Consider the following 16908-nt stretch of genomic DNA (forward strand, 5'->3'; position numbering starts at 1 on the left):
GTTGGGACGATGACTGGCAAAGGGCGAGAGTTGGCTGATATGATGGAGAGAAGAAAGGTGGACATACTGTGTGTACAAGAGACCAAGTGGATGGGGAGTAAGGCGAGGAGCATTGGAGGTGGTTTCAAACTGTTCTACCATGGTGTGGATGGGAGGAGAAATGGTGTCGGGATAATCCTGAAGGAAGATCATGTCAAGAGGGTATTGGAGGTGAGGAGGGTGTCTGACCGAGTGATGAGTGTGAAGTTGGAAATTGAAGGGGTGATGATGAATGTCATCAGTGCATATGCCCCACATATGGTGTGTGAGATGGAATATAAAGAAGATTTCTGGAGTGAGTTAGATGAAGTGGTGGAGAGTGTATCCAAGGATGAAAGAGTGGTGATTGGAGCAGATTTCAATGGACATGTTGGGGAAGGGAATAAAGAGGATGAGGAGGTGATGGGGAGGTACGGTCTCAACAAGAGAAATGTGGAAGGGCAAATGGTGGTAGAGTTTGCAAAAAGAATGGAAATGGCAGTGGTAAACACGTATTTCAAGAAGAAGGAGGAACACAGGGTGACATACAAGAGTGGAGGAAAGTGCACACAGGTGGATTACATCTTAAGTAGGAGATGCAACCTGAAAGAGATTAGAGACTGTAAGGTTGTGGCAGGGGAGAGTGTAGCTCGACAGCATCGATTGGTGGTCTGTAGGATGACTTTAGAGGTGAGGTTGAGGAAGAGAGTGAGGGCTGAACCAAGGACCAGATGGTGGAAGCTGAAGGAGGAAGACTGTTGCGTGAAATTTAGGGAGGAGGTGAGACAGGCGTTGGATGGTGGTAAAGATGGGTGGGATGATTGAGCAATGACAGCAGAAGTTGTGAGGGAGATAGCGAGGAAGGTACTTGGTGTGACATCTGGACAGAGGAAGGAAGATAAGGAGACTTGGTGGTGGAATGAGGAAGTACAGGAAAGTATAAGGAAGAAGGGGTTGGCGAAAAAGAAGTGGGATAGTCAGAGAGATGAAGAAAGTCGGCAGGAGTACAAGGAGTGGCGTCGAAAAGCAAAAAGAGGTGGCTAAGGCCAAGGAAAAGGCATATGACGAGCTGTATGAGAAGTTGGATACAAAATAAGGGGAAAAGGATTTATACCGATTGGCAAGACAGAGGGACCGAGCTGGGAAGGATGTGCTGCAGGTTAGGGTGATAAAGGACGCAAATGGGAATGTGCTGACGAGCGAGGAGAGTGTGTTGAGAAGGTGGATGGAGTACTTTGAGGAGCTGATGAATGAAGAAAATGAGAGATAAGGTTGGAAGAGGTGGAGATAGTGAATCTGGAAGTGGGGTGGATCAGTAAGGATGAAGTGAGGACTGCTATGAAGAAGATGAAAAGTGGAAAGGCGGTTGGCCCAGATGGTATACCAGTGGAGGCATGGAAGTGCTTAGGAGAGATGGCAGTGGGGTTGTTAACCAGATTGTTTAATAAAGTTTTGGAAAGTGAGAGGATGCCGGAGGAGTGGAGATTAAGTGTACTGGTTCCGATTTTCAAGAATAAGGGTGATGTGCAGAGCTGTGGAAATTTCAGAGGGATAAAGTTGTTAAGCCACACCATGAAGTTGTGGGAAAGAGTAGTGGAAGCTCGGTTGAGAGGAGAGGTGATGATCTGTGAGCAGCAATATGGGTTTATGCCAGGAAAGAGCACCACTGATGCGATGTTTGCTTTGAGAATGTTGATGGAGAAGTATAGGGAAGGCCAGAAAGAGTTACATTGTGTGTTTGTGGATTTAGAGAAAGCTTATGATAGGGTGCCAAGAGAGGAGTTGTGGTATTGTATGAGGAAGTCGGGAGTGTTGGAGAAGTATGTGAGGATCGTGCAGGATATGTATGAGGAGAGTGTGACAGCGGTGAGGTGTGCGGTAGGAATGACGGACCGGTTTAAGGTAAAAGTGGGATTGCACCAAGGATCGACTCTGAGCCCTTTCCTGTTTGCAATGGTGATGGACAGGTTGACGGATGAGATCAGACTGGAGTCTCCATGGACCATGATGTTCGCGGATGACATCATGATCTGTAGGGAGAGTAGGGAGCAGGCTGAATCGAGCCTTGAGAGGTGGAGGTACGCACTGGAGAGAAGGGGAATGATAGTCAGTCGGAGTAAGACGGAGTACATGTGCGTAAATGAGAGGGAGGGTGGTGGTATGGTGCAGTTGCAAGGAGTTGAGGTGGGGAAGGTGGATTGGTTTAAATACTTGGGATCAACTGTCCAAAGTAACGGAGAGTGTGGGAGAGAAGTGAAAAAGAGAGTGCAGGCAGGATGTAGTGGGTGGAGAAGAGTTGCAGGAGTGATTTGTGACAGAAGGGTAGCTGCAAGAGTGAAGGGGAAAGTATACAAGACGGTAGTGAGACCAGCTATGTTGTCTGGTTTGGAGACGGTGGCGCTAACAAAAAGACAGGAAGCAGAGCTGGAGGTGGCAGGGTTAAAGATGCTGCGATTCTCGTTGGGAGTGACGAGGATGGATAGGATAAGAAATGAGTGTATTAGAGGGACAGCGCAGGTAGGACGGTTTGGAGACAAAGTGAGAGAGGTGAGATTGAGATGGTTTGGACATGTGCACAGGAGGGAAGTGGAGTATATCGGGAGAAGGATGTTGAAGATGGAGCCGCCAGGCAGGAGGAGAAGAGGAAGGCCAAAGAAGAGGTTCATGGATGCGGTGAGGGCGGACATGCGGGTGGTTGGAGTGTCAATGGAAGATGTGGAGGATAGAGCGAAATGGAGACAGTTGGTCCGCTGTGGCGACCCCTAACGCGAGCAAGCCGAAAGAGGAAGAAGAAGATATATATAGATATATATATATATATATATATATATATATATATATATATATATATATATATATATATATATATATATCGTACACATGTATATGAGTATATGATTAGCCATAATGTATTTATTAATTATTGTTTAAAATTGTAAAAATAAAATAAAATAAAAAAATGGGGGAAGAGGAGTGCTCAACACGGTTGTGGGGTGAGGAGTGAACAAACACCAACAGTACATTCACTTACTGATGAGAACCTCTCACAGATATCACAACCACAAAACAGATGTCCAATCACCCATCATCCATACTTTAGCTCCCAACCTTTCCTGCCAATATCAATGTACCCCTTGATCCCCAATGCTTCTTGGTACCTATCTAATTCCAGTTTAAAACCATCTCCTGTTTACGGTCCACGACCTTTCTTGAGAAACCATTCCATGCGTCAACTCCTGTTTGTGTGAAAGACCCTTACCTTACTTACCATTTGAAATCTCCTCTTATTTATGCTCAGGCTCTATCCCCTGGTCCGATCACTGTCCATTCTGCCGAAAAAAAATTTCTGTATTTATTTTATCTCTACCCTTCATTATCTTAAACATCTCTATCATATCTCCTCGTAACCGCCTCCTTCCTAGTGTATAAAGCCCTGTCTCCTTCAGCCGCTCCTCATAGTTGAGTTTAGCTCGGCCCAGAATCAATCGAGTAGCCCTGTGCTGAACCCTCTCTATTACATCTATGTCCTTCCTGAGTTGTGGTGACCAACACTGCACACATTATACTTGATGCGGCCCTCACTGAATTCCTATACAATGTTAACATCACCTCTTGATTTATAATTGATCCCCCTCCGAATACAACTTAAAACCCTATTTGCTTCATCTATAGTCTTTGGAATCACAACCTGACACTGTGATGTCTGCTTACCCCCATATCTATTACCACTCAAACATCTTTTCAAGCACATCAACATAAAAATAACATAAACTAATTAGCAAATCAAGCTAAAAGTTTACAAATCAGAATTATCAGCAAACAACTCCAGATTTTAAACCACATCCTCTTAAATTTCCATTTTACTATATCCCTCGCCTTACCAAGATTCCCATGACAAATTTGCAGCGATTGGAACAGCTCTCTCGACCTCCAGTCTCCGTAGAAGGAGTGATGGACTGTCTGGCACTGCCCGTGGACCTCGCACCTCGCTCGCAGTTTGAGATCACACCGTGTATCGGTGGAAGTTCGTTTTCATCCAGGTTAAAGTCCCAGATGTAATGCAACGTGCAGAGAAGAGATGCGTAAATCACGAGATAGGGCGCACTGCGCATACCGTGGTACCGACGATCTCGCAGCATCCAGATGAGGCATGCCCAGACCAGAAACACGAAGGTCAGCCAGCTTGGCTTGGTGATACTCCAGGCCTACAAAATGGAATTTGCTGGTCAATGGATCCTCAATTCAAATCAGCTAAGGTGGGGGTGCGAACACATGAAGGTTAGATGTTCCAGAAGCAGAATGATCTTTTGTTTGCCACAAACAAAGAGAAGAAAACATCACCAGGATAACTTAAATATTCTTCTTCAATAGATACAATTATTCCCACCTTGTGGAGTTGGGGAGGGGGGGGGCAGTGGGCAAACTTTTGACTGTGGTAGGAATTTGTAATTTGTTCAAGGTGCCAGTGGTAACTCCCCTAGCCTTCGTGAAACACATCATGAGATCTTTAACATCCATGAACAACTTGGACGAGCAAACGTTTCTTCCGGTTTAACGCCCATCCAACGGAGGGTGCACACATGGATGCCTCACTCAATATATGAAACACCAGGATGGTAGTTTATAGCTGGCTCGGTATTCGAACCCAGGAAACTAAGACAGCTCAGAGGCGAGTCTGCTACCTGTAAAGTATCATGCCAGCCTATCAGTATAACTCGATGAAGGTGCCAGTACATTAAACTTTCACTTTTAGATACTGTTTTGGGTTTTTGCAACAAAAACAACCTTTGAACGCTGAGCTAACGTGTGGTGGGCTTAGCTTGGGATCCGAGGATTGTGAGTTAAAATCCCCCTTTGCTGTTGAATTAATGCCAGGTGGGGTTGACTCTGCTTCCGAGGTTGGTAAAATGAGTGCCAAAAAAAAAAAAGTGCCCAATAGCCGAGGAGACTGCATAGGCAGCACCAATGCTCTGCACCGATTATGGTCCCAATGGATGGATGGAACGTGGTGTCCTTTTTGTTTCTCAAGGCTCGATTTTCCAAAGAAAATCAAGAAAACCAGGATTCAGGAAGAAGTCAATTGGTCCATCATGCCTGCATGGTATCCATAGTCCTACTCCTGTACAGCACAGCACTTGCATCGCATCTATTTATCTTGCATTTAACATGCCCATCCCCTTGAATAGACTTCACTGGATGTGACATGGCCTAAGGGCTCTTGTAAGAAAAAACAAATTAAAAAAATTATCACGTCTACACAGCCTTAGACAGAGCAGTTGGCTTCACGTCCCCTGTAAATAAGTCATGCTCCAAGATGCAGCACTCCCTGGTGGAACCACACCATTTTTAAAATACAGTTTTACACTTTTATATTTTAGCAATATGGCAACAAACTTGAAGCAGCATCGCTTGAAGGCAGGCGTGTTTCAAAATAAACTATCGTGCTGCACAATGATGCTAATTAATTTACCGTTAAACCAAAGAGTAAATTATACAACCAGAACTATATTCATTTGTATCGGGGAGGGTACATCTGGCATAACTTCACTCCATCTCCATGATGACGAAATGGACCAAAAGTGATCACAATGGTAGTTGTAGCGTGTTCGTGGTTTTGAAATTAGATGTATGACGTTGGGACAAAAGGGGCGTCCTCCACACAGTGTCTCTGATGGTGGGCAGTCTGGGTTCCCACTTTCAGATTATCTAGGACTCTAGGTATACCACCCTGGGTCTTCAAGCACCAAACTAGTGCAGGAACCACAGGTCCATTTTGAGAATTCCGTTCACATGTCATTGTATATACCTAAAACCGATATGGGCGTGTAGAGGGGACCTCTGGGGACTAGAAATGCCCGGTTTTCATTCTGGCAAGGTGTACATGACCATTTTATGGCTAATTTTGTAACTTCAATCTCGTCCGCGATTCGCCACATTATCAAAATCATATTTATTTATCTGAAGACTCCAATACCCAACATAGGGGCACGTGTATGGTATCAAAATGAGCAGAATGACCAACTGCATCATACCAATAACGCTTTGAAAACATATTATATGTTACTTTTTCATATAGTGGAAAAAACCTAGTAATTTTGTCAAAAAATTATTTCGGGTTAGCATTCGACAACGTGGAATATCATCAATAACTAAAAAAGTTATTATCCGATTGATACAATTGACACACTGAAATAATCCCCGTTCATTACCCTTGAAAATGATACCAAACACATATGACATTTTTATAATATATTGGTAGATACCTATACAAACCTAAGGTTACCCCCTTATTTTGTAAATATGGATTACGTGACTAATTCAACAAATATATGCTTATAACGGGTACATTTCTCTCTTTTTCAGCATCTTCAGATGTGACAGCTGTTCTGCTATGAATAAGACATCAATGATAATAGTTTTCAGATGAATAATCATATATGTATGACATGTTGGTTTCTCTTTTCTGTTTCAGAATGAAGAACAAGGCCACGGTGTGTCGCTCCGTCAACGCTAACCTGTTGATGGATGATTGCCCCGGAGTAGTATAGAATGCTTTCTTAGTGCTTGTAGACATTTGCTTTCCTATCTGCACAATTCCTTAACCACTTTCTACCAATGGCTTCTAACACTGACGACCAGACTATTGTACCCACAGTGGTGCTCCCTGTAAAAAAACGCAGGGTTGAAACTAACTGGACAAAGTGTGTCTTCTGTCAAGGTACAGACACTTTATCATGTTCAAGTCAACAAGGCATTCATAAAGTGTATTCATCCCTCCTTGAAAGACTCCTTCACGAATCAACTGACCTTGTGACACGACTAAGAAATGACCTATCATCAGTAGATCATCTGCTCAGTAAACAACCAAAATGGCACAAATCATGCTATGCGTCATTTACGAACCGAAACAACATCGACCTCGTCAAGAAGCGCCACTCCGACATGTCCCCTTTTGTAAATACAGACGGTGCAAGCGGCAGCACAAGACCACAGACACGCATAATTGTACCAAAGGTTGACTGGAAAAAGTGTATCTATTGCCAGAGTCGCAAAAGAGACAAGGTACATCAAGTGCAGTCCGATGAGGTGGAAGCAACCATCAAGGGTCATGCCAAATTTGACGAGAACCTGAAGTGTAGGATTGGCGAAAATGATTTGCTATCATATGAAGCGCACTATCACCCATCTTGTAAATACAAAGCCAACAGACCTACTGATCCTGATGTAAACTCCAAAATCGACCCTTCACTCGACCAGCTCATACTGATACTGGATGCTGGCTTCAAACGTGGCCGTATATACAGTATGGACTCGGTAGTCGAGAAATATGTATCACTCATGTCAGTAGACGCAATTCCCGATCCGTCATGCCGAACACATGTCTTAAAACAAAAATTGCAGAGACACTACGCTGACAGAATCGCTTTCCGGAAGCAACAACAAGCAAACCAACCACTGCTTTTGATGGCTTCAAGTGCAACCACTGATGACGCCATTGGTATGCTGATGGAACGGTTTCCAGAAGAATTGGAACCAGATGAGATCAGCCCAGAATCACATTTCCTCTGCTGTCTACATACAGTCACAACAAAACTGAAGGCTGACATGAAAATAGCTGGTGGACACAAGGGCTATGATGACTTGAACCAAGAAGCAGAAGAAAAATGCATACCGACAAGTGTGTACCTGCTTATGAAGTGGATCATAGAGGATGAACTCAACCCCGGCGAGCATTCAGAGCCTGACTGTGATAACAGCCCTAATGATGATATCAGTCCAGCACTTCATCAACGGATCTTAAACATCTGCCAATATATCGTCTATAATGTATCAATGGGTCGCAAGAATACACCGAAGCATTTTGGAACAGGATTGTTTGTCCATCACCTGACAAGATCCAAACAATTGATTGAGTATCTACATATGGCTGGGGATAGTATAAGCTATCCAACAGTCAACAGAATAGACTCGTCGATTGCACAATCTCAGATATCAAGGTTCGAGGAGAATGATAACACATTTGTACCAGAAGGTGTCGTTCCAGGGAAATTCGTTCAGTTCGCAGCAGATAATTTTGACATGCAAGAAGAAACCTTGGACGGAAAAGGCACCCTTCACGTCACACAAATGGCAGTATTCCAGCGAGGTCCACCAAATCCACAGAGTAAAAAGGAAACGACGATCGGTAGAAGAACTACTAGCATTGGCAATATCCCGCCAACATTCCATCATACAACACCATCCGAGGCACCTCCACAGCATGTCCCCCCTCGTTTCAGCCTACCAGTGACAAACATCAGTCTGGACTGTCCAGCATCACGGAGGTCAGAGTGTGAAAAGATTGACCTTGCATGGGTGATGAGTCGTTTGACTGCTGAAGATGCCCAACACATCCCTGCATGGACAGGGTTCAACCAATCACTGGTGAAACCGAGTGAAGATGTAACCACAGTGGGATACCTCCCAATAATCCCAGCCCCTGCCCAGGAACTTGACACGGTAATGACTTTTCTACTGAGAAGCAAGGCGATTGCAGCGAAGCTAGGCCAGACAAAAACCGTCATTATATTGGATCAGGCACTGTACCACAAAGCCAAGGAATTGGTTTGGCTCCTTCCGGAAAAGTTGAGCGATGTCATCGTACGACTTGGGGCATTCCACACAGCTATGAATTTCCTCGGCGTTCTCGGCAGTCACTTCGCACAATCTGGTCGAGCTGACATCTGGATCGAAGCTGGCATGTACGGCGAGTGTGTTGCACAGAGAATCATGCAAGGGAAATCCTGGAATCGTGCTGTTCGCACACACAAATTAACCATGGAAGCCATGTGGAGAGCACTCTTCCGGACCTTCAAACTCTGGCATGATCACAATCAAAAATGCAGTATCGAAGATGCAAACAACTATTCCACTCCAATAGCAACAACATTCAAGGAGAATGACCATGAGAACATATCTGCGACCATTCAAGAATTCGTCGAACATGTCGATGATCTTGTCCAAGACATCAACAAATTCTTTGAAGAGAATGCATCTAATGCTACACTGATGTTCTGGTGGCAGTACATAGATCTGGTGGAAACCCTACTTCTGTTTGTTAGAGCAGACAGAGAAGCTGACTGGACCCTTCATCTGTCAACCTTCAAGAGCATGCTTCCATTCATGATCACGTACGATCATACCGACTACGCACGATGGGGTGTCATATATCTGCTCGACATGTTGCAACTGGAGCAAACCGCCCTTTCTGTATATCAGGAATTCTTGGCAGGAAACTTTGTCGTGAAGGAGTCGACTGGCTATTTTAACCAAATTGCCACAAACCAAGCACTGGAACACGTGAATAAACAGTGCAAAATTGCGGGAGGACTCGTGGGCATAACACGGATCGCGAGTGCCCTAAACCGATGGATGATCACATTCAGTGACCGAGCACGACTGTCGAATGACATTCGCAAGATGGTCGGCATGACTCGCGATCCCTCTAGATGCAAAGGGGACAGGAGCTCTTCAAGAATAAAACGAGACGAAACTGATGTGAAAAAAACTGGAAGAGCAAATCGTGCAGTTCAATCCCTTCAATCGTACAAGTGAAGAACTTGTTTGCATATCAACCAATGATGTTGCCCGCGATGACATAAGAGAGGATCTACTAACGGCGCAAAATCGTGGCACAGAGTTGCTCATCAAGTTTGTATCAAACCTACTTCCAGATGCCCCTGAGAAGTTTCACGATGTTATCCCAAAGAACAAATCGAAAACATTCACAAATCTGAACACTGTCAATGTCGTTACGCCGGCTGGTCAGAAAAAGGCCGTAAAAGCAGACCGTGACCTATTCCGAAGGTTGTTAAGTGCAGCAAGCAGTGATCGTCAAATAGACCTCAAAGGTCTACGACAACATGAGCTCTCCCCAGTTCCACTTGCCATTGCGACTCCAGGTGAAATGCTGAGACCCACAGAAAAGGCAGCTCTGTACCATATACTCTGTGACGACTACAAGGAAAAACTACTTCCAGAAATAGACCGACCAACCTGTGTTATCGTTGATGGAATGGCTGTTGTGCAAGCTTTGGGGAAGCCATCTAATGCAACAACATTCGGCGATCTAGCTGACTCATTTTGTAACCAAGTCTTTAGTAACCTGAGAGGCACACAAACAAGACTGGACATAGTCTTCGATGACTACCGGCAAAAGTCAATCAAGTCTGGGGCAAGAGTTCAAAGAACAACAAGTAAATGGAAAATACGTCGGATAATTGATGGCCGTAATGTGCGTCTACCTTCTGTCTGGCAGTCATTCATCTCACTGGAGGCAAACAAAGTAAACCTCATTCGGTTTCTGCGTGACCATCTACTACTTCGAGCGCAAACCTTATCAACCTATCATGAAGTAGTAGTTTCTGGAGGAGATGCCTTTCCTGCTGTATCATCCGCAGGTCGGGATGTGCAGCACCTGAACTTAAATCACGAGGAAGTGGACACCAAAATCATCGTGCATGCTCTGAATGCCAGTGTCCAGAATTTCCACAGAGTAGTTGTGTGCACCAGAGACACTGACATTCTCTTGCTTCTGATTCATCATGAAACTGCTGAATAAGTCTGGATGAGCAGTGGGACGTCCAAAGACAAACACTTTATACCAGTGTGCACTGTGCGTGAAAATCTGGAACCAGAGGTTGTCCATAACATCCTGAGTTTCCATGCACTTACTGGATCGGATTTCACAAGCCAGTTCTTTGGCTATGGAAAGCGCACGGCATGGAAAACCTACCTGAAGTTTCCCAATCTGCTCAAAGATCTTGGACACAGCCCGGATATCGACACAGACAATATCGAGCTCTTTGTTATCCAGATGTACAGCTCAACCACGAATGCGACTTCTGTCAATGACCTTCGCACAGAACTATTTCATCGGGTCAATGAACCTGAAAAACTGCCACCCACTCATGATGCTCGAGCTCTTAATATTCAACGAAGCAACTACCAGGCAATGGTGTGGCTAAATGCAATAGTGCCTATTCCTAGTTTACCACAACCGGAGGAATGTGGGTGGGTATGTCGCGAAGGACAGTCTTTGCAGCCACTGCTCATGAGACTGGATCCAGTCTCATCTATGTGTATCGAACTGCTGACATGCCGCTGCAAAACGAGATGTTCAACGCTTCGCTGCACCTGCAGAAAACACAACTTGATCTGCAGTGTTGCATGCGGATGCAAACAGGAGTGTAGCAATAGCATTCACTTGCCAGATGAAGATGACTCTGAATCAGATGAAGATTGAATCTGGATGAACAGAAATTAACAATGCATGCATTGCATTATTATCACAATCGTTTGATTTGACCACTAAGTGTCGTGTACGTATGTATGTATGTATGTATGTATGTATGTATGTATGTATATATGTATGTATATATATATATATATATATATATATATATATATATATATATATATATATGTGTGTGTGTGTATGATCCTAATTTTAAATTTACCAATATAATGTGAACACATTGAAATATACACGTGATTTACGGCAGTACGTATATAATTCTGTGATCAACAGCATTGATAAAAAATAAGGGGGTAACCCTGAGTTTGTGTAAATCAATGCACATATATTGTGATAGTTTAATATGTGTTTGGTATGATTTTCAAGGGTAATGAACTTGGATTATTTTAGTGTGTCAATTGTATCAATCGGATAATAACTTTTTGAGTTCTGTGTAATATTCCACGTTGTCGAAAGCTAAACCGAAATAAATTTTTGACAAAAATACTTGTTTTATTTCACTATATGAAGAACTGAGATACAATAGAACTTCACAAAGTTCGTGCTTTGATGCAAGTAGTCATTCTGCTCATTTTGATACCATACACGTGCCCCTATGTTGGGTATTGGAGTCTTCAGATAAATAAATATGATTTTGATAATGTCGCGAATCGTGGACTAGATTGAAGTCACAAAATTAGCCATAAAACTGTCATGCACACCTTGCCAGAATGAAAACCGGGCATTTCTAGTCCCCAGAGGTCCCCTCTACACATCCATATAGGTTGTAGGTATATACAACGACACGTGAACGGAATCAAGAAATATGGAACTTTTCAAGATATGGTTCCCACACTAAACAGTGCATTACACAATCAGGTAGCTCAGATCACCTTCTACAACCTCGTGTCTGAACTACAGCAGGTTTTATCAACCCTTCAGCCGTTAACCATTTGGAGCCCAGCCCCACCGAACACTGACCTAACGAGCCCACAGGAACACGCAGCCCATTAGTCCAATGCTGACTATTATCGATGTGCCATCAGTGTGCTGAGTTTGAAGCATTTTAAAGCCTTGGTGTACATGACAAACATGATCTCTTCCCCTGTCATGTTGCTCTGTTTGAATACGTCATTATTGCCACGTCCTGCTGCAATTCACCATTTGTTTTGAGCTCCAGTCATACACAAAGCCATTCACATGCATGACGACTTCGGATGGCACACTGATTAATCCATAGTTCATCTTGCCAATTAATTCTTTACCATGTCGGAAACAAGTAAAAACAGGGAGACAATCCTCATTTTTACCATCATGGTGACAAGAGCGCAGATGTAGCTTTGTTGCATCACAAAGCGTGCGGCCGTGGACATGTGAGCCGTTAGCCGGTCCAAACGACCTGGCAGAAGCCTTTCGATGCCTGACAAGACACACAAAACGAAAAAGGTTGTATTTATGGGGCAAAAATGGACGTTGACCTCTTTCGGGTCAATCCTAACCCCCCACGCCACCCTCCAACTTCCAGAAAGAAAGATTAATCATTTGTAACATATTGAAGGACAATCAATCAATGTTGGCATTATTAAACATGGAGTTAATCTTCTGTTCTCAACTCTGCCTCGAATGGCAGAAACTGTCATATTGAGTGTTCTGTCAGGAACGAGAATCATCTCATAACTGCTTGGGTCGCCCCATGTGTTCAGAAAAGTTATTCATTTAATAAACGGTCGTTCATAATGCTCACCAAGCTGAAGATTCTCTTTAACATTCATCTCCGCTGGCTTTTCTGAGGTCATGCTTGAAGGTCCCTGACACGACAAAGAATGAATTACAATCGTTCATTATCCTGCAATGGTAATACGAGGATCGCCCCACCTTCAATGGGATATATAAAATGGTGATATTTCCCCCAAAATGAAACTTTCTTCTGGAACACTGTACACTTGGAAAAAAAAAAACAATTGCGATATACTCTAACCATATTTGGCCTTGCTGGACAACACTGCAAAGTTTTTGCGATGTAAAACACCAAGTAATCAATTTGGAAGTTTTTCTTCCATTCATATATAACGTTTATATGTATATATACATGTGTGTGTATATATATATATATATTTATATATATATATATATACATATATATATATATATATATAGATATATATATATATATATATCTTTCTAATCACTGACTTACTGACTGATATTAGAGATTGGTACCTTCTGGGTGACGTAGAAAGCTAAAATTTTGTGGGCCAATGGGCATCAAAGCCGGTACACCGGAAAAATTCACAGATTGTCAGACAGCATCCATAAATTAAGATATAAATAAATTTTTAAAAAATAAAAATAAAAAAATGACAAAAATGCAGGTGAGTGACCCGAGACAATGGGGAAGCACAGTTTGTATGCTTACGCAATGTGTAAGCACACCCTGCTAATACATATATATATATATAGTTATATTTCGATACATACATTTGCGCACACACACACACACACACACACACACACACACACACACACACACACACACACACACACACACACACACACACACCCATGATATTAAAAGATATTCATCATTTCTAACACTACATTTTCTCTACAGTAGTTTCGTCAAACAATTCATTCGGCTCGATGAGGTGGTCATCATTAACAGGAAGAACTAGCGAGATGGCCGAATCACATGGAACCTCAGAACTTAATAATAACCACAAAGTGAAAGAATAAAAATCCTGCTAATTCATACAGTTGTCCATTTCCGATCCATTTATTCATTCTTTCAATCACCAGTTTTTCCCGTTTTAATCCCACAGTTTAAGCTTCCACATTGTTTCTGTACAAAGTACAAAACAGAAGATCAAAAATAGGAATTTTATTTTTTCATTTTGTATGTTTACATTGTTCTTTTTTTAATGATACACGTGCAACTTGATTTGCAGCATCCCTGCATGAAAGACCTGCAAGAGCCGTGAAGTGATGAAACAAGATGGCAAAAAACACAGGCAATCCATCCTGGACAATTACTTTGGCTTTAAGGTCTATCCAACGAGACGACACGTTGATCGAAGCTCGAGATGGACGTAGAAAGGAGATCGATGATATAAAACAGGCTGAGGATCAAAATGTTGAAGTAAAGGATCGGAATACATACAATAATGGGAATTGAAAAGGGTTTGGGAACGAGGAATTGAAACCAAGAAACCAGAGCCATAGAATGTGGGGTACAGAAATGTACAGACACAGGCCAGGTAGATGAGCTACATGACCGGGGTGGTGGGTAAATACCTCTCCCTCCATATCATCGACCGTGACTGCGTGTATAAGACGAAGTCTGGCCGCTGCACTGAACTCCTCCAACATGAGCTCTTCCTCAGAGAGATCCCGCCTCAGAATGGCACCATTTTGCTGCAACAGAGCGAGTGAAGCTTAGTGAGCGAGTGAAGCTTAGTGAAGCGAGTGAACTGCCATCTCTTCTCAAATGAAATCATCAAAATCAATGTCAATGATAACAAGTACTGTACTAATTTTCCAAGCGGATTGCACTACATTTGCCCACCAGAAAAGAGTATATAGAGATCAAGTCTCAACCCGTGGTTTTGACCGTGCAGAGTGGCTTTCATCAGGGAATGTGTGTACCATAATCATAGTTGAATCTTACTTTACACTGAAGTCATCAACGATCCACAATAAGAAGCCCTACTTTTACATGCAAGCCCTCAACAGATGACACATCCCTCCAAGGCCAATCCACAGTATACTCAGCTAAACTAGTCTAGGTCTGATTTGAAAAAGGTGTATTGATGATTATTTTCTGCTCATTGGATGTGGCACAATAGCATCTCTGGTCAAACATGTGCTTTATGTTCACTGGAACGCACAAGTAGACCGCCTGCTATATCATGCCCAGGTTCACTGTGACAACACTACAGTGCTGGATGCATCATGCCCATGTTTGCTGAGACACACCAGTAGACCGCCAGCTATATCATGCTGACATTCACTTTGACATCCCAGTAGACCGCCAGCTATATCCTGCCCAGGTGTTCTGGGATGCACCACTAGACCGCCGGCTTTATCATGCCCACGTTTGCTGGGATGTGCCGTTACACTGCCAGATAGATCGTGCCAAAACCAACAGCTTTCCGACATTTTTATGGGAATGTTCTGGATTTTTTTTTCTCACTCGGTTGGGTTTGATGACCATAGCGCTAATGGCCAAAACAGTTATGACAAAAAAAAAGAACCAGTGGATCATTCCTTTAGTTGGCTTGGGGACCTCAAGATCTCACCACAAGATCTTATAACCGAAGAATTCTCCTTAATAACGATCAATTTACCGTTTCCTTGCACTATCCATATGATAAATGAAGAACCAAATTATTTAGAATGGGGTCTAGACTGGAAGCAACAGATTGACAAGTAAGAGATCCAGACACAAACCTTCAAGTTATTATCTACAATTTAGTCTGAAATCGGCGACACGAGACCCAAGTGTGCATCGTATCATTTGACCACAGGATAAACGTACCAAAGCGTCTCTTTGAGCCAGTGAGAAGCGAATAAGTGTTGCCAAGGTGAAGTAGAGTAGGAGCAGGATGACCAGACCGACAAAGTGAGGCCACGGGGAGGGACAGTTCAGAATGAGTTGCCAAGGCTTGTTATAATCTGGCCGGAAAATAGCCACAAGGCCCAACAATCTGCGAAACAATGGTCAAGATATGTCTGCAATGTCGATGTGAAGGTACCTTTAAATCAGTCATCAGATCATTATTAAGGAAAACCAACTCCTATGCTCAACTTAGCAATCACATTCTGCTTAACATGGCAGAGGCCATAGTTCATGCTCTAAAACCCACTCTGAACAAGTATACTAGGGGGTGTTTAACCTCCTTTCTTCTTCTTCTTCTTCTTTCGTACACAGCACACGACTGCAGGTTGCATCATTTTCTGGGGGACGTGCCACAACCCCTTTTTCAGCTGTGCCACAACCCCTTGCAGGTTAGGGCAGGAATTTGTAATTTGTTCAGGGTGCCTGTGATAACTTGACAACTCTGCGGGAAGGACACTGTCGATCCTTCATATCCACCAATTAATGCGAGCTGATGGGACGCCCATTTAACATCCATTCGTGGGACGGCAAACACATTGTTGAATCGCCCTGCCTGCGAAACAATGAGAAGACGGTTTATAGCTGGGTCGGGATTCAAACCCAGGCTAGACAGCTGAAAGGCAAGTGTGCATACCTTGCGGATATCCTGCTATCTCGTTATCCTGAGCTATCTTGCTCCGTGCTCAGACACCATCGGCAAGTTCACTTATATCTACTAATGTCTTTGTCCTTGTATAATTTATGTACAAGCTCTACTCTGAGCCTAAGACAATGTAAATGACACGAAAGAACATTCAAAATGCAAAGTTCAGCAAAAAAGAATTGAGTTTCTGGTTTCAGGTTCCTTCACGGCCAGACACCATCTTGTATGCTCTGAGTGACTGCATTCTAAAGCTGCTCTGAAATTCCCGTAAGGGTTATTGCTCATTGTTGGTGTTAATTTGTCGAATAATGTATTTCTATATCTCAAGTGCATTCATGTGTGTCTTTGTCCAGGAAG

The 16908-nt window shown here is 43.1% G+C and overlaps 1 protein-coding gene across 3 annotated transcripts in view; it reads right to left on the bottom strand.

Annotated features, from left to right (window-relative positions):
- The window catches only part of LOC147012446 (piezo-type mechanosensitive ion channel component 2-like), a 182048-nt gene that overhangs the window by 114125 nt on the left and 51015 nt on the right, over nucleotides 1-16908 (bottom strand). For all 3 annotated transcript variants that reach the window (XM_085856680.1, XM_085856681.1, XM_085856679.1), the window contains exons 9-13: nucleotides 15828-15996; nucleotides 14585-14704; nucleotides 13038-13101; nucleotides 12604-12713; nucleotides 3900-4223 (exon numbers count right to left, since the gene is read on the bottom strand). In XM_085856680.1, the coding sequence (XP_085712806.1) occupies nucleotides 3900-4223; nucleotides 12604-12713; nucleotides 13038-13101; nucleotides 14585-14704; nucleotides 15828-15996 (787 nt within the window). The remainder of the gene's footprint in view (nucleotides 1-3899; nucleotides 4224-12603; nucleotides 12714-13037; nucleotides 13102-14584; nucleotides 14705-15827; nucleotides 15997-16908) is intronic.

This window comes from Eptatretus burgeri, chromosome 15 (assembly GCF_056783735.1).
Source record: "Eptatretus burgeri isolate ZD-2024b chromosome 15, Ebu_testis_v1, whole genome shotgun sequence".
Classification (NCBI taxonomy): domain Eukaryota; kingdom Metazoa; phylum Chordata; class Myxini; order Myxiniformes; family Myxinidae; genus Eptatretus; species Eptatretus burgeri.